At 44.6% G+C, this 27,521-nt stretch overlaps 1 protein-coding gene across 1 annotated transcript in view; it reads left to right on the forward strand.

Moving 5' to 3' along the window:
- Window positions 1-363: 363 nt before the first annotated feature.
- RPH3AL (rabphilin 3A like (without C2 domains)) overlaps window positions 364-27,521 on the forward strand; it is a 37,398-nt gene continuing 10,240 nt past the window's right edge. Inside the window, exons 1-6 of the mRNA XM_026689586.2 lie at window positions 364-572; window positions 8,300-8,416; window positions 10,207-10,350; window positions 12,670-12,799; window positions 19,101-19,190; window positions 24,214-24,400. Coding sequence (XP_026545371.1) covers window positions 8,340-8,416; window positions 10,207-10,350; window positions 12,670-12,799; window positions 19,101-19,190; window positions 24,214-24,400 — 628 coding nt within the window. The 5' untranslated portion in view covers window positions 364-572; window positions 8,300-8,339. The remainder of the gene's footprint in view (window positions 573-8,299; window positions 8,417-10,206; window positions 10,351-12,669; window positions 12,800-19,100; window positions 19,191-24,213; window positions 24,401-27,521) is intronic.

Consider the following 27,521-nt stretch of genomic DNA (forward strand, 5'->3'; position numbering starts at 1 on the left):
CAACTTTGGCAAAAAAAGGTCCTTAAAAACTCACTTAAAAATTGTCTTGCTTAGCAACGGAAATCTGGGGGCTCCATTGTGATAATAAGTCGAGGACTCCCTGTGAAATATGATATTTATTTTCTTCCCTTGCAAGGAAAGGATTTAGCACCTCCATGAACTTATTTACAATAGGAGGAAAAAGAAAATAGGAGTCCACCCCTTTGAGTCACTTTTCCTTCTTTCTGCCTGGCCGGATCTGGCCTCTTCCTTTTGGCCCCTCTGCACAGCTGTCACACACTCGCAACAACACACAACTGGGCTGGTTAAGCCGACCTATCTCACCTGGCTTTTCCTGACAGCTGCAATCCGTTCAGGGAATCCAGCCCGGAGTTTGCCACCCGCCCAGCCACTGTCCGCCTTTTGGACGGTTGGCCCCTGTATTTATTTAATGGTTAGCAGCCTTGGTTATTACTTTTTCTTTTGCTTTTTGCGAAGCGTTGCTGTCGTGTGTGTGTGTGGGGGGTGTCTTGCACGCGCCTGGTGCTCCTGGACGACACCCTCCCCCAGACAAGCAACTCTCCAGCTTTCAGGTGAGTGTGCAATGCGTGAGAGTGTCAGGACGTTGCAAAATTCCGACTTTCCGCCCCTTTTCCTTTTCCAAAAGGCACTTTTCTCTCTCCCACATCTGGCGGGACGCCCCCTCCTCTAAATGGCCCGGTGGGGGTTGTAAAGCACTCCTCTTCTCTCCAGCCTTCAGGGGAGCGTGCAATGCGTGTGTCAGGGCCAGGCAAAATTCCTACTTCTCTCCCCGCCCCCGTCCTTTTTGCAAAAGGCACTTCTTCAAAATGTGGCGGGAGGACGGGACGCCCCCTTAAATCACACGGGGATATATATATATATTTTGGCACTCTTTGTGCAAAGCGCCCCCAAAACCCTCTTCCTGCCTCTTGCTTTTCTCTCTTAATTTCTTTTTTTCCTTTTTTAAAATAATATTTTAATAAGCAAGAGAAAGTAAAGAAAGCTTCGCTTTGCCTTTTTTGCTTCCTTTCGGGACTCTTCCCCGCCCCCCTGTAAATAAAAGGCCTGAATAAAACTCGGTTTTTATTTGCTCGCTTTTTGTTTTTCCAAAAGTCAAATTTCCTTGTTGGGAAGCAAAGCTTCTCTCTCTCTCTCTCTCTCCCTTTCGCCTTTGCAAACCTGTTGCTGCAGGAAAACAAGCCAGGAGGCGGAGGGGGCAACTGAGCTTCAGCAGAGCCGATCAAAGTTCAGCCTTGCAAAGATTACGCAGCTAAACTGATGGGGACAGGAGTCCTTGGGTTACGACCAGGAGTAGGAGTCCCAAGATTTCTGGTGTTAAGCAGGACAGCTGTGAAGCGAGTTTTGCCCCATTGGATGCCTTTCCTTTCCTTGCCATAAGTTCAGGGAATTGCAGCAGTCGTTCAGTGAGTCACATGCTTGTTAAGCGAATCGGGTTTCCCTCGTGGCTTGTCGGAAGGTCACCGAAGGGGATTGCACAACCCCGTCGTAAATATGAGTCGGTTTGCGTCTGGATTTCAATCACGCGGCCACGAGGATGCTGAGTTTAGTCCCGTTTGACGGTTTTTCTTGCCACAGTTGTTAGGTGGGTCACGGCAGTCATTAAGTTAGTCCCATGGTTGTTAAAGCGAATCGGACTTCCCCCATTGCTAAGGAAGGCGTTGGCTAAGTGAGTTGTGCCGCATTTTATGACGATTCTTGTCACAGTGGTTGAGCAATTCACAGTTCTTAAGCAAATCATGGTTGCTCAGTGAGTTGTCCCCCATTTTACGACCATAGTTGTGAAGCGAATCACCGCAGTCGTTAAGTGAGTCCCACGGTTGTTAAGCGAATCCGGCTTTCCCATTGTCAGGAGGTCGCAAAAGGGGATACACTGCGACTGTCGTAAATACGAGTCAGTTGCCAAGTGTCTGTGATGGATTTCAAAGACCAGTCATTGGGCAGGGTGCCAAGATGTCTGACTGACATTTTATAGGGTTTTTACAAGTAGCAAAAGGCAACATAGATACAGCATAAGGATTGGAAAATAGATACCACATGGGTGAAACCGCGCAACCAATCCTTAAGAATAGTGGTGGTGTTAGTAAAATGCGATCACCTATAAGTTCGGAAAGTCCGGAAAGTTCCGACCCAAGATTGAGAATGAGATCGGACAAAAAGCAAAAAGGCCCATATAGGTAGACTCTGCAGTATGCTGCTCACGCCATCTACAGGATCTTAATGGCTACTACAAATTACTACATGTCTGAATTTTGATCAAGCAAGGGGGCGGGGTATGCTGCGACAGGTCCTAAAAAACAATCCTAAGCCACTTTTTTTCAGTACCGTTATAACTAAATGAATGATTGTAAGGCAGGACCACTTGTAGCTAAATAAATTATAAAATAAAACACGTTGGGGGGGGCAAGGCTGTAGTCATGCAAAAGCCAATGAAGAGACAGAATAAAAATGGCAGTGCCGGGTTTTATCTCCATGACCATGTTTTTCTACTCTCCTTAGAGCTATGCTTCTGAAAGTGAGTCTGCGGGACTGCAACTCCCAGAATCCCTAGCTTTCCATTTCTTGGGAATTCTGGGAATTGCGGTCCAAGCACCTGGAGGTACCATTTCATGGGGGTGGGGTGGGGATGAATGTCTGGTCCTTCACTCTAATCTCCTGGCTGCTTGTTGCTGTGGCCTCTTCCTAGCAACCAGGGATTGTTTGTCCAGGTTGCCATGGTTACTTCCTGGCATAATCATAGTTGCCCAGGTATTGGCAAGGAAGCTGGGGTGGGTAGGTGCAAAACCAGGCCTGGAATTTAGTCTGGGTAGATTCAAGTTTTCCATTTGGTATTACCTTACCTGTCTTCCTGTCCTGGCTTCCCTCCCTCCTTTTTCCATATTTATTCTTCCTTTTTTCTGACCTCCATCTCTTCCTTTCCTTCTTTCCTCCCTATTTCATCTTTCCTTCCTTCCTTCCTTCCTATTTCTTTTTTTCTATTTTTGTTTCTTTTCCATTCATTCGTGTCTTTCCTTTCCTCCCTCCCTCTTTCCTTTTATTGGCTTCCTCTATTCCTCTCTCCCTGCCTCTCATTTTCTTTCTTTCTTTCTTTCTTTCTTTCTTTCTTTCTTTCTTTCTTTCTTTCTTTCTTTCTTTCTTTCTTTCTTTCCTTCCTTCCTTCCTCCTCCCTCCCTCCCTCCCTCCCTCCCTCCCTCCCTCCCTCCCTTCCTTCCTTCTTCCTCTCTTCCTTCCTTCCTTCATTTTTTCATTTTCTTTTTCTTTCTTTGTCTCTCTTTTTCTTATATCTTTCGTTTTCTTTCTTTTCTTCTCTTTCCTTCCTGCCTTCCTTCTTTTTCTTTATTTTTTCCTTTTGCTTCCTTCTTCTTTCTTCTTTTCTTTCTCCCTCTTTCTTTCTTGTCTAATATTTCTTTTTTTCTTCCTCCCTCCCTTTTTTTCTCTTTTCCTTTTTCTTTCTTTCTTTCCTTCCTTTCTTTCCTTCCTTCCTCCCTTTCCTTCCTCCTCCCTCCCTCCCTCCCGTCACCTGTTGTAAAAAGCAAAAGATAATTCGATGAAGAGAATTATAAGGTCTCCCCAGTCAAAGATGGGGACGTCTAATATCTCAAAACTAATACATTCTACACCAATGCAGGATAGAGACAAACCATGCAAAATTAATTTGATGGGTTCCCTTTCTCCACTGCGTGACTAAAGCTGCTTGATTTTCTGGCTGTTGTGTCTGTCCTGCGAGACTCTTGGCTTTTATTCCAAGTAATAAAAGGTCAACATCTCCTTTACTCTGGCCTCAGTTTCTACTAACTTCCCTTTGAGTTTAAAAGCCAGAGGAAGCTAATTTGCTAAACTCTGTCCTTTGGCATCCTGTTTATTTCCAAGAAGGCCTCCTACTCATCCTTTGGGAATATAAAACCCCTTTCTGCCCCCTAAAAAATAAATAATGGTAGGGTGAGGCTGCAAAAAGATGAAAAAAGGCCATTTTGAGGTCATATTTAGGAGGAGGGATATTTGCTGAGAAAGATGAGCCCCATGGGACGTTGTGACCAAGCAGGTCATAACAATTTATTTATTAATTAAATTTATATGCCACCCATCTTGACCACAAGGTGACTCTGGGCAGCTTAAAGTGGTAAAATTGGTGGTAAAATAACGAAAGTAATAAGCTGAGGAGAATTCTGCCAGTTTCTCCCGTCAAGATGAAACCACCTAAGCCCCGCGGCCTCTTAAACCTGCACTGCACTCTCATGAGGACTACATCCTTACGCAGTTTTTTTTTCCACAGGGTTTTTAGGGAAATAAACTGGGCACCCTGTTCAAAATGGAAGACTCTGCCTCCATTGTCCTTTGCTAGGACAGCTAAGATGGGTTATGAAGTTAGTCTGGCCTTCTCTTGCAGCTTTCGACTAGTGTTTCCCAACCTATGCTGCCTAGGGAATTCTAGGAGTGGAGGTCCAGCCATCTTAGAGCATTCCGGCTGAGGAATTCTGGGAGTAGAAGTCTAGCCATCTTAAAGCATGCCGGCTGAGGAATTCTGGGAGTAGAAGTCCAGCCATCTTAAAGAATGCCGGCTGAGAAATTCTGGGAGTAGAAGTCCAGCCATCTTAAAGCATTCCGGCTGAGGAATTCTGGGAGTAGAAGTCCAGCCATCTTAAAGCATTCCGGCTGAGGAATTCTGGGAGTAGAAGTCCAGCCATTTTAAAGCATGCCGGCTGAGGAATTCTGGGAGTAGAAGTCCAGCCATCTTAAAGCATGCCGGCTGAGGAATTCTGGGAGTAGAAGTCCAGCCATCTTAAAGCATACCGGCTGAGGAATTCTGGGAGTAGAAGTCCAGCCATCTTAAAGCATGCCGGCTGAGGAATTCTGGGAGTAGAAGTCTAGCCATTTTAAAGCATGCCGGCTGAGGAATTCTGGGAGTAGAAGTCCAGCCATCTTAAAGCATTCCGGCTGAGGAATTCTGGGAGTAGAAGTCCAGCCATCTTAAAGCATTCCGGCTGAGGAATTCTGGGAGTAGAAGTCCAGCCATCTTAAAGCATGCCGGCTGAGGAATTCTGGGAGTAGAAGTCCAGCCATCTTAAAGCATGCCGGCTGAGGAATTCTGGGAGTAGAAGTCCAGCCATCTTAAAGCAGGCTGGCTGGGGAATTCTAGAAATGGAAGTCCACACATCTTAAAGTTGCCAAATTTGTAAAACCCTGTTTTAAATTTAAACGTTGTAAGTAGCACAGTCCTCCTGTTTTGGTCTTGTGTGATGGAAGGGTGCATTTTTGGTGCTGGGAAATCAGGGGCTGAGAATCTCTCTTCCCCACTTCCTTCTGACTGCCAGAATGGAGCCTTTTTCGCCCTGGGAAAAGAATAGACTGGAAAATGTGTTTTTTCCTGTCTGCAAAAGAAGCCAAGGACAAGCTATTCGTAGTTTCAATACTGCTCGGGTGAGGCAGTTGGGCAGAAACCGGCCTTGGCCATTTGGAAGAGGAAGGAAAGCTGGCTTTTGAACATTGTTTGTTTTTTCCTTGTCAAAAAAGAAAGAATGTGTGAGAATATATTTTTCCACAGGCAAAAATCAGACACCTGAATGAACAAAACAATAAAGTATTTCACGGATACATCTATGTTGGATTTGTGGTTACAATACAGGAAGTGTTCAACTTGCAAACATTCGTTTACTGACTGTTCGAAGTTACAACGGCACTGAAAAAAGTGATTTATGACCATTTATCCCACTTGCAATTCTTGTAGCATCCCTGTGGTGGTGTGATCAAAATTCAGATGCTTGACAACTTTTCCTTCCTTCCTATCTTCCTTCCTCCCTCCCTCCCCACCTTCCTTCCTTCCTTCTTTTTTCTGTTCTCCCTCCCTCTGTTTCTCCCTCTCTTCCTCTTTACTTTTCCTTCCTTCCTTCCTTCCTTCCTTCCTTCCTTCCTTCCTTCCTTCCTTCCTTCCTTCCTTCCTTCCTTCCTTCCTCTTTTCTCCATTCTCCCTCCCTCCGTTTCTCCTGCTCTTTCTCTTCACTTTTCCTTCCTTCTTCCATTTTTGTTTCTTTCTTTACTTCCTTACATTCTTATCTTTCCTTTATTCCCCCTCTCTCCTTTTATCACCTCCCTCTATTCCTCCTTCCTGCCTCCCATTTTCCTTCCTTCCTAACTTCCATCTTCTTTCCTTCCTTCCTTCCTTCCTTCCTTCCTTCCTTCCTTCCTTCCTTCCTTCCTTCCTTCCTTCCTTCCTCTTTTCTCCATTCTCCCTCCCTCCGTTTCTCCTGCTCTTCCTCTTCACTTTTCCTTCCTTCCATTTTTGTTTCTTTCTTTACTTCCTTACATTCTTATCTTTCCTTTATTCCCTCCCTCTCCTTTTATCACCTCCCTCTATTCCTCCCTCCCTGCCTCCCATTTTCCTTCCTTCCTAACTTCCATCTTCCTTCCTTCCTTCCTTCCTTCCTTCCTTCCTTCCTTCCTTCCTTCCTTCCTTCCTTCCACTTGCAACTCTTGCCAGGATCCCTATGGTCGTGTGTGATCAAAATTCAGACGTTTGACAACTGACTCACATGTATGACAGTTGCAGTGCCCCGGGGTTATGTGTTCCATTTTTGTGACCTTCTGACAAGCAAAATCAATGGAGAAGCCAAATTCACTTAACTGTGTTATTAACTTAACAACCGCAGTGATTCACTTAACAACTGTGGCAAGATGGGTTGTAAAACCCCTTTAACTGTCTTGTTAAACAACAAATGTGGGGGGGGGGCAATGATGGTCGTAAGTTGAGGACTACCTGTTCCCTGCTCTAAAATCACCCCCTTTTAGGGAAAAAATTATCAAGAAACTGAGGTAAAATTTACTCCGTGCTTATTCCTCCAAACTGTTTTCTTCTACAGCTAATCCTCAACTTACAACATTTAGTGATTGTTACAATGGCACTAAAGTTACAATGGCACTAAAAAAAAGTGACTTACGACCATTTTTCACACTTACGACTTGCAGCATTCCCTGCTCATTTGATCAAAATCTAGATGCTTGGCCATTGACTCACATTTATGACGTTCACTGTGTCCCAGGGGTCACGTGATCCCCTTTTGCGACCTTCTGACAAGCAAAGGGGAAAAGCCAGATTCACTTAACAACCAGGTTACTAACTTAACAACTACAGGGCTTCGCTGAACAATGGTGGCAAGAAAGGTCATAACATGGGACAAAACTCACTTAACTGTCTTGCTTAGCACCATAAATTTTGGGCTCAATTTTGGTCGTATGTCAAGAACTGCCTGTGTGTAAAACTTGGTTTATTACAGGGGTCTTCAAACTTGACAGCTTTAAAGACTTGTGGACTTCAACTCCCAGAATTCTTCCTCCAGTCATGTTAGCTCAGGAATTCTAGGAGTTGAAGTCCACAAGTCTTAAACTTGCCAAGTTTGAAGACCCTTGGTTTATTAAAATGTTAAAAAAGTGATTGACTCTAGACTCATCACTGGGTGTTTTTAAGAAGAGTCTAGACCAGGGGTCTCCAACCTTGGCAACTTTAAGACTTGTGGACTTCAACTCCCAGAATTCCTCCTCCATTCATCTTAGCTCAGGAATTCTGGGAGTTGAAGTCCACAAGTCTTAAACTTGCTAAGTTTGAAGACCCTTGGTTTATTAAAATGTTAAAAAAGTGATTGACTCTAGACTCATCACTGGGTGTTTTTAAGAAGAGTCTAGACCAGGGGTCTCCAACCTTGGCAACTTTAAGACTTGTGGACTTCAACTCCCAGAATTCCTCCTCCATTCATCTTAGCTCAGGAATTCTAGGAGTTGAAGTCCACAAGTCTTAAAGTTGCTAAGATTGTAGACCCTTGGTCTAGAGGTTCTCCTGCTTGAGTAGGGCGCTGGGCTAGAAGACCTCCAAGGTCCCTTCCAGCTTATTCTATTCTATTCTATTCTATTCTATTCTATTCTATTCTATTCTATTCTATTCTATTCTATTCTATTCTAAAAATAACTTTTTCTAAGGTATATATAATTGAATTTAGAAAGGAACGAGATTATTAAGAGTAAGATTGAGAAAACTAAGGGAAGGGAAACATTATTGAGAAAATGTTAAAATAGTAATAAGATATGGAATAGAACACAAAGATGAATATGAAATTGAATTTGTGTCTGTATGGAGAAGTGATAACCCGGGACCATGCTATTCTCAAAAAAAAAGAAATTTTACTTGTATTATGTTTTGTGAAAACCCAAATAAAATTTTTATAAAAATAAAAATGACTTTTTCTCTGAAATAATTTATTTCTCTCTCTCTCTCTCGCTCTCCCTCTCTCTGCAGGTTTAACTCCATTTTCCGCAGGCCCAGGCCTGGCTGATCCATGGCAGAAACCATTTTTGGCAATGGGAATGACCAGTGGGTTTGTCCCAATGACCGACACCTGGCCCTTCGCGCCAAGTAGGTGGATCTGTAATTTTCTCCCATCCTTGAATCAAATCGTGATCATAATTGGAATCTTTTTTTCCTCATTCCTTCATGGAAACGTGCTCAGTCTTGCTTGTAAGGCGTGATGGGGGGGGTGTCTCGGAGACGATCTGCAGGTCGTCCTTGAGTTACGCCAGCGATTGAGCCCAAAATATCCGCTGCTAAGCGAGATTGTGAGTTTTGCCCCCATTTTACGACCTTTCTGGCCACAGTCGTTGAATGAATCTGGCTTCCCCATTGGCTTTGCTTGTCAGAAGGTCGCAAAATGGATTGTTGTGGTTCGCCGGCAGCCGGTGCAGACGGCAGAGGAATCGGATAGTGAGGACGAAAGGGAACCTGTCAGGGAGTCTGGGGAGGACTCAGATGAGGGTCCTGCATCCGATGCAGGGAAGGGGCCAGGACCATCTGGGAGTGGGGTGCTGCCTTCAGAGCCTCCGGAGTCTGGCAGCAGCGAGGCAGAGGAACAAGGGGAGCCTGTTCCTGCGTATGCGCAGAGCTGCTAGAAGGCAAGAGCAGCTGAAACAGAAGGAGTGACTCAGGAATAAGGCTGGGAGGTGATTGCCCCTCCCATCAGGGATAAAAGTCAGTCCCCAATGACGAAGAGCTTTGCAGGAAGCAACGTAGTTCAGTAATCTCTGAGTCCTTCGTGAAGCTCTGTGCTCTTGTTGTTTTTTTCTGAGTTTTTGGGTTTATGTTATGTTATCAATTGTTTATTGATTTGATTTGTCAATTGCTTACAAGATAATAGGTATAAGTATAAACATGAGTAAGAATACAGGAAAGAGGTACGAATAAATGGGGACAATAGGACAGGGACGGTAGGCACGATGGTGCACTTATGCACGCCCCTTACAGACTTCTTAGGAATGGGATGAGGTCAACAGTCAACAGAGGTTAAAGTTTTGGGGGTTTAAGGATATAACAACAGAGTCAGGTAGTGCATTCCAGGCATTGACCACTCTGTTGCTGAAGTCATACTTTTTGCAATCAAGTTTGGAGCGGTTGACATTGAGTTTGTATCTGTTGCGTGCTCTTGTATTGTTGCGGTTGAAGCTGAAGTAGTCATTGACTGGTAGGACATTGTAGCAGATAATTTTGTGCACTACGCTTAAGTCCAACCGTAGGCGGCGTAATTCAAGGTTGTCCAAGCCCAAAATCTCAAGCCTGGTGATATAAGATATTCTGTTTTGAGCAGAGGAGTGTAGTATTCTTCTCGTGAAATACTTCTGGACGTCTGTTCCTTGGCAGCATTCAACAGCACTGAACAGCGTGCTCTTATCTGGAAGAACTGTGTTTTATGAGTTTTAGCTAGGAATGCAAGTAATTCCCAGCGTGGCATTAAAAAAAGATTTTACTTTTAAATTCAGTTTGTGTTTTATTAAGTTTGACGAAGCCTGGGTCAGGACAGGGATCACATGACCCTGGAACATTGCGACCGTCATAAATATGAGACAGTTGCAAGGCGTCCGAATTTTAGTCATGATGTGACCATCATTGGGGATGCTGCAGTGGTTTTAACAGAATCACAAGAGTTGGAAGGGACCTTGGAGGTCTTCTAGTCCAACCCCCTGCTCGAACAGGAGAACCCTACTACGCCACTTCCGACAAATGGTTCTTCAATCTCTTCTTATAGAAATTTTAAAAATGGTCGTAAATTCGAGCCAACCCGCATTTAGGTATGCAAATTCTGCCTTTAAAGAAACAGAAACCCTGATTGGCTGAATTTTTTTTTTAAAAAAAAAACTAGTTTGTTTCCTTTGCAGGCTTCACACCGGTTGGTCGGTGCACACTTTCCAAACGGACCGTCAGAGGAAGATGCAAGCTCTGGATTCGAAAGAAATGGAGGTCATTCTGGCGGTCATCCAAAGAGCCGAGAAGCTGGACATAATCGAGCAGAAGAGAATAGGGTACTTGCCTGCTTGCTTGCTTGCCTGCCTGTCTGTTTATCTTTCTTTCTTTCTTTCTTTCTTTCTTTCTTTCTTTCTTTCTTTCTTTCTTTCTTTCTTTCTTTCTTTCTTTCTTTCTTTCTTTCTTTCTCCATCTTTCTTTCTGCTTCTTTATCTATCCTTCTCTCTGTCTAGTCTATTTATCTATCTATCTTATCTATCTATATCTATCTATTATCTATCTCCATCTATCTCTGCCTTTCTCTATCCGTCTATCTATCTATCTATCTATCTATCTATCTATCTATCTATCTATCTATCTATCTATCTTCTATCTTGTCTATCTAGTGTCTATCTGGTGTATATAAATACATATACTTACGCATATATGCGCACCTGCACATAAACATGCATACATGTATGTATGTTTGTATGTATATGTATGTATGTATGTACATTCTACCTAACCAATTCTAACTGTTCATTCTAGTCACGTCATCTTTTTAATGGATGAGCCAACAGGTCATGAGCTTGTCTGGTTGAAAGATAAATGGCTAAGCTGTGTTTTGTAGCCGGCTTTCTACCTTCTGGAAATAATTGAGATAATAATCCTGCAGCATTCAGCAGGGTTAATGCTCTGCATTATTTGAACCTTTTTTTTTTTTTATATTGCAGCCAGGGTGACTGTTCTAAAAAGAATTACAACCTTAAAGTAAAGACACCTAGGATTTGCTCCTGAGAAATCTTTAGCCATTGACGGGGTAGCTGCTCCGAGGAACGTTTTTCTTTTCTACTTACTAAGTCCCTGAAAAATTGTATTTTGGGGCGAGGCTAAAGTGACTTTGAATCTTGTGGTGGGTAGAATCCATTACAACCATTTTCCTAGCTGGAATTTTTTTTTTTAAAATAGGTTTAAAAAAAAATCCAGTCACTCATACCTTTTGTAATTGTCTGGGTCTTTGGATGAAAGCTATTTATCTCTTTTATCTGTCTGCTAAAGGATTTGGAAACCTTTTAACTTTCAAGGTCGGTGGCATTAAATCGGGCAGAAGGGATTTGAGAAAAATAGCAGAGATTATTAGTTCTGGCCTGGAAGAAGTAAGCCGTAAAGTCTTGCACGTTCACCCGATTGCGTTTAGAGCTCCCGTAGGTTGCACACGCTTGTGTGAATTGGAGATGAAAACAGTTGTTTTATCTGCAGCCTTATAGTGCTTGTGTTGGGAGGGTCTGTTTTTTAATTTAAATATATATATATATATATATAATTGCTTTTGAAATAATGACAACACAGGAAAAAGAAAGCTGAGATAATTGGGATATGTGTGCGTATGTATGTGTATACACACACACACTATCAAAGAAAAGGAAACAGATAATTAGGATAAAAATATTTACAATGTCAAAGAAAGAAAAAACACTCATGGAAAGGTTTTTTCTTTTTTTGAAGCGAATGAATATAACACAGGACAAAAGAAAATCACGTACCATAGACCGTTTTTAACTGCATAATTAACAGAATAACAGAGTTGGAAGGGACCTTTGAGGTCTTCTAGTCCAACCTCCCCCTGCTCAGGCAGGAAACCCTGTATATCCGTGATGGTGAACCTATGGCACGCAGAGCCATTTGTGCCAGCACGCGAGCTGCAGGCAAACTTACCTCACTGGGCTTGGGCGTGCCTCACAGCTAATTTTCGGCGGTTTGAGGCCTTTTCGGCCTCCCAAAGGCTTGAGGAAGGCTTCTGCAAGCTTTGCAGGCTGAAAACTGGCTCAGTTTCATCACTTCCTGTTTTTTTCCAAAAATACCGGAAGTGACGAAACGGGCCTAGTTTTCGGCCTGCAAAGCCTGCAGAAGCCTTCCTCAAGCCTTTGGGAGGCCGAAAAAGGCCTCAAACCGGCTGAAAATCAGCTGTAAGGTGCAGTGCAGGTAAGGGGGCGATGGGGGTGGGTGGGTGGGGATTGCATGCACGTGCGTAGGGGGGTTGGGAGGTTCCCGGAATTACAGTCGTAACTCCTGGAAGTCATTAAGCAGGGGACTGCATGATTGTCTCAGATTTGCACAGTAGTCCTCGACTTAGAAGTTTGTTCAGGGACTGTTGGAAGCTCCAACGGCATGGGAAAAAGTGACTTATGACCGTTTTTCACTCTTACGACCAAAATTCGGACACTCGGCAACTGACTTGTAGTCATGACAATTGCAGGGTCACGTGATCCCCTTTTGCGGCCTTCTGGCAAGCAGAGTCAATGAGGGAAGCCAGGTTCGCTTAACAACCGGGTTCCTCACTTAACAACTGCAGTTGTCGGTTGGATTGGCTGTTTTGACAGGAGTCTCTTGCCTCGCAGGCGCCTGGTGGAACGGCTGGAGAACATGCAGAAAAACGTCCTGGGCAATGGGTCGTCCCAGTGCCTGCTCTGCGGGGAAGGCCTGGGGTTTTTGGGGAGCACGGCGGTGTTTTGCCAAGACTGCAAAAAGGTAAGTTAGCCCCCGGCTTCAGGTGTGGCCTAGAAAAATATTTGAGGTGTCCTTTGGAAACTTATCCTGGCTCGGGCGACTTTTGAAAGGTGCGTTGGGAATTTTTTTTGTTTTTTTGCAATCGATCCCAGTAATATGCCTGCCGTTCTGCTTCTTCTCACGCCGATCGTAACACAGGTGAGTCCTCGACTTACAACCCTTTCATTTTTAGCGACCGTTCAAAGATACGACAGCGCTTAACAACCATTGCAGTACAGGTAGTCCTCGACTCTACAGCTACGATTTATGTTGTTGAGAGAGGCGGTTGTTCAGGGAGTTTTGGCCCCGTTTTATGACCATTCTGGCCATAGCTGTGAAGTGAATCCCTGCAGTTGATAAGTTAGTAACCCCAGCTGTTAATTGTCATGCCCCTGTTGGAGTCTGAATCCAAGGAGTGTGGCTCCGTTGGCTGTGGAGGAAATTGGGGAAGGGCAAAGTCAGGCTGGGCAGAGCAGGGGGGAGAGGTAGAGGAAGACCTAGGCCCACCCCCCTCTTCATGTTAGGGCACGCAGGGAGGAACAGAGAAGAGAGCAACATAAGTCGCGTGGCTTACGGAGGAGGAAAGGGCCCTGATTCCCTTCATTAGCCACACCTGGGAATGAGAGTTTAAAAGAAATGCATGCTGAGTGCAGTGGCTGCTGGGAACAAATTTGAGTTTATCTTGTGTTGACTTTGCTTATTTGTGTTCCTGGCAACTTCCCAACTGTGTTGAGTTATTGCTGTGCCTTCACATCTGGAATTCTTGCTCCTGCCTGCCGGACTAATTACCTCATTTTGCCTTGATTGGACTTATAGTTACAGTTTTTGTTGATCATGTTTTGGACTTGATTCTCTGCAGTTAAAGGCTGTTTCTGGGAGAGTTTTTCTCCAGCCCAGAAGGTAACCAGGACACTGGGGGCAAAGTTGGAGCTAATAAAGGGATTCTTCTTGCTTATCTGACTATGTTGCCTTTGGGCCACGCCCCTTTGGGTCATCACATTAAGTGAGTCTGGCTTCCTCATTGATGTTTCTTGTCAGAAGGTCGCTAAAGGGGATCACATGACCCCCGGGGACACTGCTATGGTGGTAAATATGAGTCAGTAGCCAAGCAACTGAATTATATCATGTGACCATTGGGTGGTGACAAAGGGGGTAACTATGAAAAATGGCCATAAGTCCTTTTTTTGCAGTGCCGTTGTAACTTGGAATGGTCGTTAAGCTATTGTAAGTTGAGAACTAGCTGTATTGCTGGAGTCAATCTTGAGCTGGTTAGGATTGAATTGTTCTGACCCAGCCTTCCCAAGATCATGAAGCCAACTCCTCGTTCCGATAAAACCCTTTTTATTTAGGTTATTAAAGGGAATTCCTCTCCAGCCAAGTCCCGGCAAACAGTCTTTCAAGAGATCACAATTAACAGACCTTCATCAGGCTTGGAGAGTTGCCAGGCCAATATCTTCCAAACGCCACTCTGTAGCAGACAATACTTGGAAAGGAATCAGGAACAGATGTTCCCCCCTAATGAATTGAACTAATTGTTTGCTGCAAACACCCCTCCCCTTTTGCTCCTCTTTATTCCCTACGGGAGGGGCCTTCACCATCCACCTGAGCCTTTACTCCCAAGTCAACCCTTGTTCCATAGCTGTTCCCTTCTCCTGGCAGCTCTGTGCATGCGCACACTGGGAACAGGCTCCAGCTGTTCTTCTGCCTCGCTGATCTCTGACTCCAAAGGCAACTGATAACTGTCGGACAGCAGACCCCTCCTCAGAGCCTTCTCCAGACTCCAGGACTGGCCCATGTTCCTCCCCAACCTCCTCACTCTCCGAGTGGATGAGCAGGTCGTCTAGCCATTTTCCTATGCCTCTTCCTGCTCCACTCCGCTCCCCACCTTCCGACAGCCGATATCAATCAAAGCAGAAATTCTGCAGTTAATTAGGCTATAGATTAACAGCCTTCTAATTATTCTTGGTCCTCCCGTTGAACTGTTAAAATTAACATTTCGGATGATTCCCCAAGGCTATTTTATTTTGTTCTGTTTTTTATTTTGTAAAAAAAATTGGTGTTTTAATTAACTGTCAATAATCTCCCGGCAGAAATGTTATTTATTGATTTATATTTATTTATTCTCTCTGTCTGGCCTTTCTGAAGGGAAGGAAAAGTGCTGTTTCTTGGGTGATACGGCAAGGTTGTTTTTTTTTAATGCTGTATCTATAAATAATAATGACAAAGGAAAAAGCAGGTTAGCGGATTTCCCAATTTTATAAGCTCCACAAGAGGGAAGGCTTGGTGTCCAAATGCAATTTAGCTCGATCGTCTTTTGACAGAGATAATAAGCAAAATTAGAAAACTGGAATTGGGTTCTGAACAAGAGGACAACATCATTCAGGAAGCTGTATGAATTTGCTTTCACGGCAGCCAATCATTTAGTAACCGAATGGTGCAGTGGCTCTGTTTGGTTGCCCAAAATTCACTGTCAGGAAATTTCCCCTTAGTTCTAGATTGCTTCTCTCCTTGACTTGTTTCCATCCATTGGTCTTGTACCATCCATTGCTCTGGAGAATAAATTGACCCCCTCTTCTCTTGTGGCAGCCCCTCAAATATTGGAATACTGCTATTGTGTCCCACCTAGTACTTCATTACACTAAACTAAGGTGTACCCAATTCCTGCAGTTGTTCTTTATATGTTTTAGCCTCCAGTCCCTTAATCCTCTTCGTTGCTCTTCTCTGCACTCTTTCTTTCAACATTTTTTTTTTACATCGTGGCAACAAAACCTAAGGACTCTTGTGCTGTCCAGACAGTTTATAGGTAATGGGAATTGAGACAGTTAATTAGGAATTGGGAGCTGTCCCCTTAAGGGAATGCATCATGGCAAATGTAGTTAAGGTATCCTGGGAAATGTAGTCCGTGTCATGGGGTTCACATCTGTAATCCTGATTGGTCACTGAATTGACCCTTGGTGGGTTGGGGGAGGTTCCTTCATTCTTGCATGGACCCCAGCATCGTGCTGAGGTATCAATGAAAAGATAACTATTCTTCACACTATGAATTCAGCTATGCAAAGATTTGGACATCGAGATGAATCTCGACGTAACCGTGAGTTATGTATGAGGATACCCGATGACCCAATAAAGAAACTTGGTATGGATGCTTCGTAGAGTTATCTGTCTGCCTTATATTCAGCTAGTAATTAAGGGGCAGAACAACTGTGTTGACTTTTTGGCTGCTGCAGCACACGGCTGGCTCATGTTTAAGTGATTGTCCACCAGGATTCCCAGACCTTGGAGTTGTCGAGCTTGTCAAGCTGTTCTCCAAAGCCCCTGAAGGCAGGACAAGAAACAACAGATGGAAACTAATCCAGGAGAAAAGTGTTAGGAATATAAGTCACCTAACAGGTATTTGGGTTAGAAATATATAAACCAGGATAAACATTTTAAAACTGTAACTTTAAGAAAATGCAAAACTGTAATTAGGTGTGGTTTTTCAAACAGCCATAAGATGGAGCCAGAAACCTGGATTGTCTTAGTCTTAGTCTCAGAAGAGAGTGTGTCTGAGTGAGTATCTCTGTTTCCTTCTGTTGGAAAGTATTGCCCATTGCTCCATTTCTTCTAATTGACTGATATTACTGGATTTGATGTAAGTTTGTTACTGAACTGTTTTTGACACTGGACTTTGTTATTGAATTATCCCTGGATTGAAAAACTGACTGATTTACTTGTGAATGACTTTGGATTGCTTATTTTGGACTTTGCTTTAAACCTTTCTGGAAGTAAAAACTTACATTTACTGTACAGTGTATCTGTGTGCTGTGTGTGTATTATTCCAACACTACTCTCAATTACGTCTCCCTGTATGCGCTCATTCTCCTAAAGGGGAATTACCTCAACAAGGAGCAACCTAGAACTAAGGAGACATTTCCTGTCAGTGAGAACAATTCATCAGTGGAACAACTTCCCTCCAGAAGTTGTAAATGCTCCAACACCAGGAGTTTTTAAGAAGAGATTGCACAACGCTTTATCTGAAATGGTACTCGTAGTCTGTATTCTGATCCCTCTCGCAGTTACTGCTGTTGAGCCATTTGGTTTTTCTTGCCTAAACCTTTTTTGGCTGAGACTGCCCACTGGTTGACTCTTTTCAACCTCCTGTGGCTATTCAGCATCCTATCCATGCCTGTTGCGGATACGGCCGGCGGCATTAATTTACAGGTGCTGCGCAAGGGAGATGGCTACTCCACCTCGCTGTGGAAATTGATTTATTTCTCTTTTAAATTCTCTTTTTATTGAGTCTTCCGTTTGATTTTATTCCTTCTGTTGGGGACCTGCAGCTCTTTTGAAATCTTTCTGAACTACTTTGCCCCGCGGGCTGGTTCAGCTTGTCCAGATGGCTGGAAAAAAAAAACAACGTCTGGTTCTCTCTCTTTTTTTGCTGGCTGGTCTTGGAAATCAGAAGAGGGAAACACAAAGGCCTTGGTGGTTCGTTCTGGGCGTAATCCGATTAGGGGAGATCGAAATTTCATTTGAACGTGTGTGTCCGTGGGAGATTCTCAAATCATCCAGGTCTTGGTTGTCCCAAAGGTGCTTTTTCAGGAGGCAACTGGACTTTCTGGTTTTTAGTTGAAGATGTTTCTCTTCTCATCCGAGGAGCTTCTTCAGCTCTGACTGGATAGTGGGGAATGGAAGGATTTATTCTCCTTGCAGACAGCTGGTCATTTGCAACCTTTTAAAGAGTCGTTGAAGATACTTGGAGTCCCAAAGGTGCTTTTTTCAAGAGGCAACTGGACTTTCTGGCTTTTCTTTGAAGACCTTTTGCTTCTCATCCGAGGAGCTTCTTCAGTTCTGACTGGATGGTGGGAAATGGAAGGATTTATACTCCTTGCAGACAGCTGGTCATTTGCAACCTTTTAAAGAGTCATTGAAGATACTTGGAGTCCCAAAGGTGCTTTTTTCAAGAGGCAACTGGACTTTCTGGCTTTTCTTTGAAGACCTTTTGCTTCTCATCCGAGGAGCTTCTTCAGTTCTGACTGGATGGTGGGGAATGGAAGGATTTATACTCCTTGCAGACAGCTGGTCATTTGCAACCTTTTAAAGAGTCATTGAAGATACTTGGAGTCCCAAAGGTGCTTTTTTCAAGAGGCAACTGGACTTTCTGGCTTTTCTTTGAAGACGTTTCTCTTCTCATCCAAGAAGCTTCTTCAGCTCTGACTGGATGGTGGGAAATGGAAGGATTTATACTCCTTGCAGACAGCTGGTCATTTGCATCCTTTTAGAAAGTCATTGAGGCCACTTAGAGGTTTATCTGTGTCCTCAGGGTAACCTTAGTTGTGCAAACTAGATGTAAAGCTTTCTACATCACAGTCCTTTCAGCAGTTCCCAGAAGGCTCCACACCCATTTGCACCACTCAGGTGACCCCGAGGACACAGATAAATAAATCTCCAGGTGGCCTCAACGACCCTCTAAAAGGATGCAAATGACCAGCTGTTCCATTCCCCACCATCCAGTCAGTGCTGGAGATTCTTGGATGAGAAGTGAAACATCTTCAAAAGAAAAATGAACTGTTGTAAGTTGAGGACTACCCGTATTTGAGTCTCAAACAAGGGTACCTCAGGTGCATTGTGGAAAAATATTTTGGGGTCGAAGTTCCAATATTTAGAAGGAAACTTCAGATCCGAGGTTAATACAGTAGTCCTCGAATTACGACCACAACTGAATCCCCAATTTCCGTTGTTAACCAAGACAGTTTTTAGAGTTTAGTGACCATTCAAACCTACAACACTGAAAAAAAAAAAGACTTATGACCATGTTTCAGAATTATGACTATTCCAGCATCCCTATGGTCACCTGACCAGTGGGGCACTTGGGAACTGGTTCGTATTTACGACGGTTGTAGCGTCCCATGATCCCCTTTTGTGACATTCCCAGCCAGCTTCCGCCAAAGAAACCAGATTTGCTGAAGGACCACGCGATTCACTTTAAACGAGTGCAGTGATTCGCTTAACAACGGTGTCTAGAACGGTTGTAAAACGCGGGGAAAAACTCGCCCAAACACTGCCTTGCTTAGCAACAGACATTTTGGGCCCAATCGTGGTTGTAAGTCGAGGACCGCCAAGAAACTTGGAGGGAAATCTGGGGTGTTTTTTTTAGCAATTAATATTTATAGATTTCAACTTCTTCCTTTGCAGGAGGCAGGGCATTTCCCCACAATTTTAGAGATTGATGCTTTCTCCTCCACGTCCCACCTGGTATCTCCAGGTTTTGGAATGTTTGACTTTTTTCCTTCTGTCTCCCCAGAAAGTTTGCACAAAGTGTGGCATAGAAACGCCGGGGGTTCCCCACAAACGGCCCGTTTGGTTCTGTAAGATCTGCAGCGAGCAGAGAGAGGTGAGTTGTGCGACGGGAACCCAATTCTGCTGATAATTGTTGCGGTGATGGTGGATATCTGCATTGGCTGCTTGTCAGTGGGGATTATTTTGATCGGTTTCTCAACCTTGGCCCCTTTAAAGATTGGGTGGACTTCAACCCCCAGAATTCCCCAGCCAGCAATGCAGTGGGGAATTCTGGGAGTTGAAGTTCATCCCTCTTAAAGCATGCAGGCTGGAGAATTGTGGGAATGGAAGTCCGCCCATCTTAAAGCATGCCGGCTGGGGGATTCTGGGAGTGGAAGTCCACCCTCCCTTAAAGCATCTGGCTGGGGGATTCTGGGAGTGGAAGTCCGCCCATCTTAAAGCATGCCGGCTGGGGGATTCTGGGAGTGGAAGTCCGTCCATCTTCAAGCATGCTGGCTGGGGGATTCTGGGAGTTGAAGTCCACAAGTCTTAAATATGCCACATTTGAAGACCTTTGCCTTAGATGGCAAGAAATGAACCAAGCGTATGACACATTGGTCTGGACTCCTTTGGGGATTGAATAATAATAATAATAATAATAATAATAATTAATAATAATAATAATAATGATAGTTGTTTCTGTTTCTTACCATGATATTAGCTACACGTTTATTTCTCCATGCTGTCTTTTCTTGTCCAATTTTAAAGGATAAATATCTCGAGGCTGGAAGTCAGTCTGTTCTAATCCGTTGAGCATCGATTCACATTTTATTTTTTTCTGAGATGGAAAAATTAAGTTTCTCACGGGGGAGAAAATGTCTTATCTGGCACAGTTTCCATAGGTCTAAGACTCTTGGTGTGTGCGCTTGTGTGTGTGTGTGTGTTTGTGTTTAAAGTGTGTTCTCTGATGATCTCGTGGAGTCTTTGATGAGCTTTTGCCGGCAGGCAGAAATTAAATTGAGTTTCAGGATTTCGCCTCCCTTTCTGTGACAATTGCTCTTCCTTTTGTGCGAGGCTTTTATAGATTAAAATATGTTTTAATCAGTTCCCTTGGTCCCCAATCACTGTATTAAAATCTAAATTGGAAGGAAAAGTGCGCTCTCTCAAAAAACGACCCGGGGTGAAATTGGTGACCAACGTTCATGTCCTCTTATCATCTGTGAGGTTCTGACCCTCTTTTAAACTGAAATTACTTTTCTCTTGGCTTGAATGCGTTTTCAGCTGAATGTCCCCCAAAATGTCCTCCTTGGCTTTCTATTGAATGCATTTACAGCTAGTCCTCGACTTAAGACCACAGCTGAGCCCAACATTTTTGTTGCTAAGGGAATGAAACAATCGCTAAGTGAGTTTCCCCCCATTTTACCACCTTTTGTGCCACAGTTGTTAAGTGAATCACTGTGATTGTTAAGTGAGCAACGCCGTCGTTAAGCGACTCTGGCTTCCCCATTGACTCTGCTTTGTCAGAAGGTCGCAAAAGCGGATCTCCAGGGGTTACGCGACCGTCATAAATGTTGAACCAATTGCCAAGCATCTTAGAACAAGTTTATTGTCACTTTGAATGTACACTAATCAGCATATATTAAAATGAAATTTCATTGCCTATGTCAACTCATAAGATATTTCTCTGGTCTTTTTAGTGTTGCCAATAGAAAGAGAGGGGGGAGCAGTGCAGCTGCTTGCAAACTGAAACTGCATTCCATAAATATTTTCAAAGATAGTAACTAGGTGACTGAAGTTTCTGCCATGCAAAATTCTACCTGGAGAGCATGATTGATGACTCTGGGCTATGTATGTGTCCCATTGGAGAATATGAATTAGGATACACCCAGAGGGTGGGGGGAAAACCAGGGTCAAGGGTGACAATGAATTATGTGTCTCAGAGTCAGCTACACCCAGGCAATGCCGGCATGTTAACTCCCAATAAATCCTTCTGAAGTTTTGGAAGTTTGGCTCAAGGCTCATGATTTAAAAAGGGGGGAACTGCCGGAATCTGACAGCCTACAGCTCTCCAATATACACTACACAAACATGACTAAATAAATAAAAAGTTATGCATATACCCGCCTATATTACCCTCTTCCCCTGAAAATACGACCTACCCTGAAAATAAGTCCTAGCTTGATTTTTTACACATGTGCCCAATATAAGCCCTATCCCAAAAATAAGCCCTAATTAAGATCCCGCCCACTCCAGAACGGACGGGTAAAAATTAAATCAGGGTGGATGGTGGGGGGGGGGGTGGAGCTGCCCTACTACTTACATTTGGATAGTTGTAGCCAGGCCTCGCACACCCTGACACCTGCCTTGCCGGCCCATTTCTTCTGCAGCCGGCAAGGCTAGTAAGGCTTTTCTGAAGGCCTCTGCAGCTGATCACAAAGCTCTGGATCGATCCTGAGCTCTGTTATTGTCTGCAGAGAGGCCTTCAGTAAAGCCTTGCTGGCTGCAGAAGAAGAAGTTCCTGAAGGCCTCTGACCGCGAAAAGGAGGCCGGGTGCGATGTGCGCAAGTGAGGCTAGTCAGTTGGACGACATCCCCCGAAAATAAGACCTGGTGGTGCCTTTTTTGGTGGCCAAAAAATATAAGACAGGATCTTATTTTCAGGGAAACAGAGTATATGACCCGAAGACACAACACAGTCTAGTTCGGATATTTGAATTTTGATCACGTGACCACGGGGACACTGCAACGGTCGTTAAGTGTGAAAAGTGGTCCTAAGTCACTTTTTTTCAGTGCCATTGTAACTTCGAACGGTCAGTAAGTGAACTGTTGTAAGTTGAGGATTCCCTGCATCATGTAGCCCCACCCAATCTTGAAATGTCGTTTTGTCACGGTTGCTAAAAGAAAAATGGTAATTTCCGGAGTACTTGTATATATCTCTTGAAGTTTGGAACAGACAACTGCTTGTGCCTTGGCACACATGTGCGCAAACTGTGAATGAATATCGAGGTCTCTTTTTCTGCCCAGCCTCCCAAATTCAAGGTCACAATTTGGAATTATTATTATATCATTATAATAATACAATACACTATTCATATTTTAAATTTTTATAGCCACCCAGCCTGGGGGAGATTAAAATAAAATTTAAATAATAACAACCACAGAAGTTCACAAACACTTTTTTTTAGAATTGGGTTGTGTCTTCATCGGTGTTTCTGCCCCCAAAAATTCATTTTTTAAACAAAATTTTATTGAATAAACCTTAAAAACAATTGAACACAGTGTGACTTTCTTGGCCATCATTTTGGCCATACAAGCTATAGCAGGGGTCACCAACCTTTTGGACCTCAGGGACCACCAAACTCATAATGTTAGATCCCAGGGACCACTAACTGGTTCTGTGGGCGTGGCCTAATTTGTGGGTGTGGCTTGGTGGTCATGTGACTGGCTGGGCATGGCTTGTATGTAAATATTATAAATATTTATATAAATATTGAATTTTTTATAAAAAAGAACAACTTTTACCCAAAATCAGGCAAAGCAGGCAGATTGAGCTGCTCACAGAATCACAGATTCATTCAGAGATCTATCTATCTGCCATTGGCTAGCTCAGTCTGCCACATAAAATTTGCTTGCAAGCAAACTCATAAAATTTGCTAGCAAGCAAACTCACAAAATTAACTCACAACACACCATGTATGTAAATATTAATTTATTTTTTTATAAAAAAGAGCAACTTTTACCCAAAATCAGGCAAAGCAGGCAGATTGAGTTGCTCACAGAATCATTCAGTGATCTATCTGCCATCGGCTAGCTCAGTCTCTCAAATTTGCTTGCGGTGAGTCTGCACTGAATTTGCTTGCAAGCAAACCTTCAGTCCTAAGGGAGGTTCGGCTGTGCCGAAGTAGTCTAAAAGACTAGCTAGAAAGCAAGAAATCCAACCATTTTCTGCTTCCTAGCTAATCTAAATCTCCTGGCAGAGCAGAACAGATGATGGTCGGAAAAAGGAAAAATAGCAATTTAGCAGGCAAGTTTGCCAGGCAAGGATTGAGTGGGCGGGGAGGGTTCCCGAGGGCCATGTGGGCAGCGCAGCCTGGATTAATTACTTTGGGAGGGTGCTCTGGGGGTGAGATTTCTCCGCGGCCCACCAACACTTTCTCATGGTCCACCAGTGGGCTGCGGCCCACCAGTTGGCGACTGCTGAGCTATAGTATAGAAATACATATAACAGTTAATTTTCCTTTTCCCCTTACGTTATTAGTATAGTGCTAGTTGCATATTGCTTCTATTTACATTTATCTACATTATTTATATACAATTATGTACATATTTACAACCGTCTTTTATACCCATGCATTAGTATCATATCATATTTGTCCATTTTATTCCATTCTCTTTAGTTTACAAAACTTTAGCTTTCATTCCTATGAAGCATCAACACTTTCTTTATTTTTCCTTGACTCTAGCCATTGATACATTTTACTCCACACTTCATAATACTCTGTAATACTCACCCTTATTTCTAAAGTTAGTCCGTCCACCTCTGCACAGACTAATATTTTCCTTATTATTTCAATTTCTGTAGGGGTATCTTCATTCTTCCAGTTTTGGGCATACACCAATTTCACAGCTGTTATTATATGTATCATTAAATATATTGTTCCTTTACTGTATTTCTCATTAATAATACCCAGTAATAGCATTTCTGGTCTAAACTCTACTTTCTGTTTAACCATCTCTTCTATCCAAACCTTTATTTTCCACCAGTATTTTTTTGCTTTTATATATTCCACACACACCCCCGCCCCCCGTGCTATTAAAAAAAAAGGAACAACATTAATCATTACTACAAAAGGCTTCAGGGATGCAGCTAGAGAAATTTTGTTTGCATGGTTTTTACCCTGGTTCACCTACAGACAACTCCGTTTTTGCAAGATTCTGTGAAGGCAGCTTTAACAATGAAGTAAAATTATCTCATCTTGTTGCGTTTGTTCTGTGTGGGAAGGCTGACATTAATTTTGCAAGCCTGAAAGCGAATGAATATTAAATGAATATTAAATAAAGTGAGAAAATAAATAAAAATAAAGGAGCAGTCAGAACAAAGGACTCCCCTTTTTTTAAAAAAATAAATGTCTTCCTTAGGTCTGGAAGCGATCCGGAGCCTGGTTCTTCAAAGGCCTCCCTAAATGCATCCCGCCATTAAAAGAGACCAGTGGCAGCAAAGCCAAGGAAATCCGCCTTCGACCGCCTCCTTCTCGTCTGGAACCATCATCACTGGAGCTCCGGGGCATCAGGATGGATCACACCTATACCTGGGCCAGGGGAAAAGGTGAGCCTCCTTGGCCCCTTTAAAGATGGGTGGACTTCAACTCCCAGAATTCCCCAGCCAGCAATGCAGTGGGGAATTCTGGGAGTGGAAGTTCATAACTCTTAAAGCATGCCGGCTGAGGGATTCTGGGAGTGGAAGTCCGTCCATCTTAAAGCATGCTGGCTGGGGGATTCTGGGAATGGAAGTCCACCCCTCTTAAAGCATGCCGGCTGGGGGATTCTGGGAGTGGAAGTCCACCCCTCTTAAAGCATGCCGGCTGGGGATTCTGGGAGTGGAAGTCCACCCTCTTAAAGGATGCTGGCTGGGGATTCTGGGAGTGGAAGTCCACCCTCTTAAAGCATGCCGGCTGGGGATTCTGGGAGGAAGTCCACCCTCTTAAAGGATGCTGGCTGGGGGATTCTGGGAGTGGAAGTCCACCTTCTTAAAGCATGCCGGCTGGGGGATTCTGGGAGTGGAAGTCCACCTCTTAAAGGATGCCGGCTGGGGGATTCTGGGAGTGGAAGTCCACCCCTCTTAAAGCATGCCGGATGGGGATTCTCGGAGTGGAAGTCCACCTCTTAAAGCATGCCGGATGGGGGATTCTGGGAGTGGAAGTCCACCCCTCTTAAAGCATGCCGGATGGGGATTCTGGGAGTGGAAGTCCACCCTCTTAAAGCATGACGGCTGGGGATTCTGGGAGTGGAAGTCCACCCTCTTAAAGGATGCTGGCTGGGGGATTCTGGGAGTGGAAGTCCACCCTCTTAAAGCATGCCGGATGGGGATTCTCGGAGTGGAAGTCCACCCTCTTAAAGCATGCCGGATGGGGGATTCTGGGAGTGGAAGTCCACCCTCTTAAAGCATGACGGCTGGGGATTCTGGGAGTGGAAGTCCACCCTCTTAAAGGATGCTGGCTGGGGATTCTGGGAGTGGAAGTCCATCCATCTTAAAGCATGCCGGATGGGGATTCTGGGAGTGGAAGTCCACCCTCTTAAAGCATGCTGGATGGGGGATTCTGGGAGTGGAAGTCCACCCTCTTAAAGCATGCCGGCTGGGGATTCTGGGAGTGGAAGTCCACCCTCTTAAAGGATGCCGGCTGGGGATTCTGGGAGTGGAAGTCCACCCTCTTAAAGCATGCCGGATGGGGATTCTCGGAGTGGAAGTCCACCCTCTTAAAGCATGCCGGATGGGGATTCTGGGAGTGGAAGTCCACCCTCTTAAAGCATGCCGGATGGGGATTCTGGGAGTGGAAGTCCACCCTCTTAAAGCATGACGGCTGGGGATTCTGGGAGTGGAAGTCCACCCTCTTAAAGGATGCTGGCTGGGGGATTCTGGGAGTGGAAGTCCACCCTCTTAAAGCATGCCGGATGGGGGATTCTCGGAGTGGAAGTCCACCCCTCTTAAAGCATGCCGGATGGGGATTCTGGGAGTGGAAGTCCACCCTCTTAAAGCATGACGGCTGGGGATTCTGGGAGTGGAAGTCCACCCCTCTTAAAGGATGCTGGCTGGGGATTCTGGGAGTGGAAGTCCATCCATCTTAAAGCATGCCGGATGGGGATTCTGGGAGTGGAAGTCCACCCTCTTAAAGCATGCTGGATGGGGATTCTGGGAGTGGAAGTCCACCCTCTTAAAGCATGGCTGGCTGGGGATTCTGGGAGTGGAAGTCCACCCCTCTTAAAGCATGCTGGATGGGGGATTCTGGGAGTGGAAGTCCACCCTTCTTGAAGCCTTCTGGCTGGGGATTCTGGAGAGGAAGCCCACCCTTCTTAAAGCAGGCTGGCTGGGGGATTCTGGGAGTGGAAGTCCACCCTCTTAAAGCATGCCGGATGGGGATTCTCGGAGTGGAAGTCCACCCCTCTTAAAGCATGCCGGATGGGGGATTCTGGGAGTGGAAGTCCACCCTCTTAAAGCATGCCGGATGGGGATTCTGGGAGTGGAAGTCCACCCCTCTTAAAGCATGACGGCTGGGGGATTCTGGGAGTGGAAGTCCACCCTCTTAAAGGATGCTGGCTGGGGGATTCTGGGAGTGGAAGTCCACCCTCTTAAAGCATGCCGGATGGGGGATTCTCGGAGTGGAAGTCCACCCCTCTTAAAGCATGCCGGATGGGGGATTCTGGGAGTGGAAGTCCACCCTCTTAAAGCATGACGGCTGGGGGATTCTGGGAGTGGAAGTCCACCCCTCTTAAAGGATGCTGGCTGGGGATTCTGGGAGTGGAAGTCCACCCTCTTAAAGCATGCCGGATGGGGATTCTGGGAGTGGAAGTCCACCCTCTTAAAGCATGACGGCTGGGGGATTCTGGGAGTGGAAGTCCACCCTCTTAAAGGATGCTGGCTGGGGGATTCTGGGAGTGGAAGTCCACCCCTCTTAAAGCATGCTGGATGGGGGATTCTGGGAGTGGAAGTCCACCCCTCTTAAAGCATGGCTGGCTGGGGGATTCTGGGAGTGGAAGTCCACCCCTCTTAAAGCATGCTGGCTGGGGGATTCTGGGAGTGGAAGTCCACCCTTCTTGAAGCATGCCGGCTGGGGGATTTGGAATGTTTGGACTGGAATTACGTCTCTTGCTTGAGCAAGGGGGCTAGACTAGAAGACCTCCAAGGTCCCTTCCAACCCTGTTATACAGTGTTCTAAGCAATTCCCTGTTTTACATATTCCCATCCAGAGGCCCCTTTCATGGGGCCAGCCTGCAAACTAAATTTAGCTCAAAATTAGACGATAGGGAGGCACTTAGATTGGCAAGGGACTTTAAATTCTTCCTCTCCGTAATCTCATCTTCCCATCCCAACAGCTGCCTTCTAAAGATTTCCTCCCCGCAGGCTGCTTAAATAGCAGAAGGGAGGGTGCAGAGTTTTGATTCCCCCCCCCCAATGCAAAGTGGGAACAAATACACCCCCCATCCCCCGTGTCTTTTGTCAGCTAAATCGAGGCTTGTACCTTTGCTTGTCTCCCTTCGATTGAGTTTGCAAGAAAAAGCAGAAATGCCAGATGGGAAGTGGGTAGGAAACCTCCTAATGAGGTTTAGTGCTAATACACCCTTGTAGATTTGGGGGTAGATAGAAGGTGGTGGTTTCCTTTTATTTTATTTTTCTTTTATAAAAAAAGAACATCGGAATTGATTTAACAGCCACCATATGCACGTTTGAGTCA

This window comes from Notechis scutatus, chromosome 1 (genome assembly GCF_049901735.1).
Source record: "Notechis scutatus isolate UNSWTSFEM ecotype Mainland chromosome 1, rNotScu1.2, whole genome shotgun sequence".
Taxonomy (NCBI): Eukaryota; Metazoa; Chordata; class Lepidosauria; order Squamata; family Elapidae; genus Notechis; species Notechis scutatus.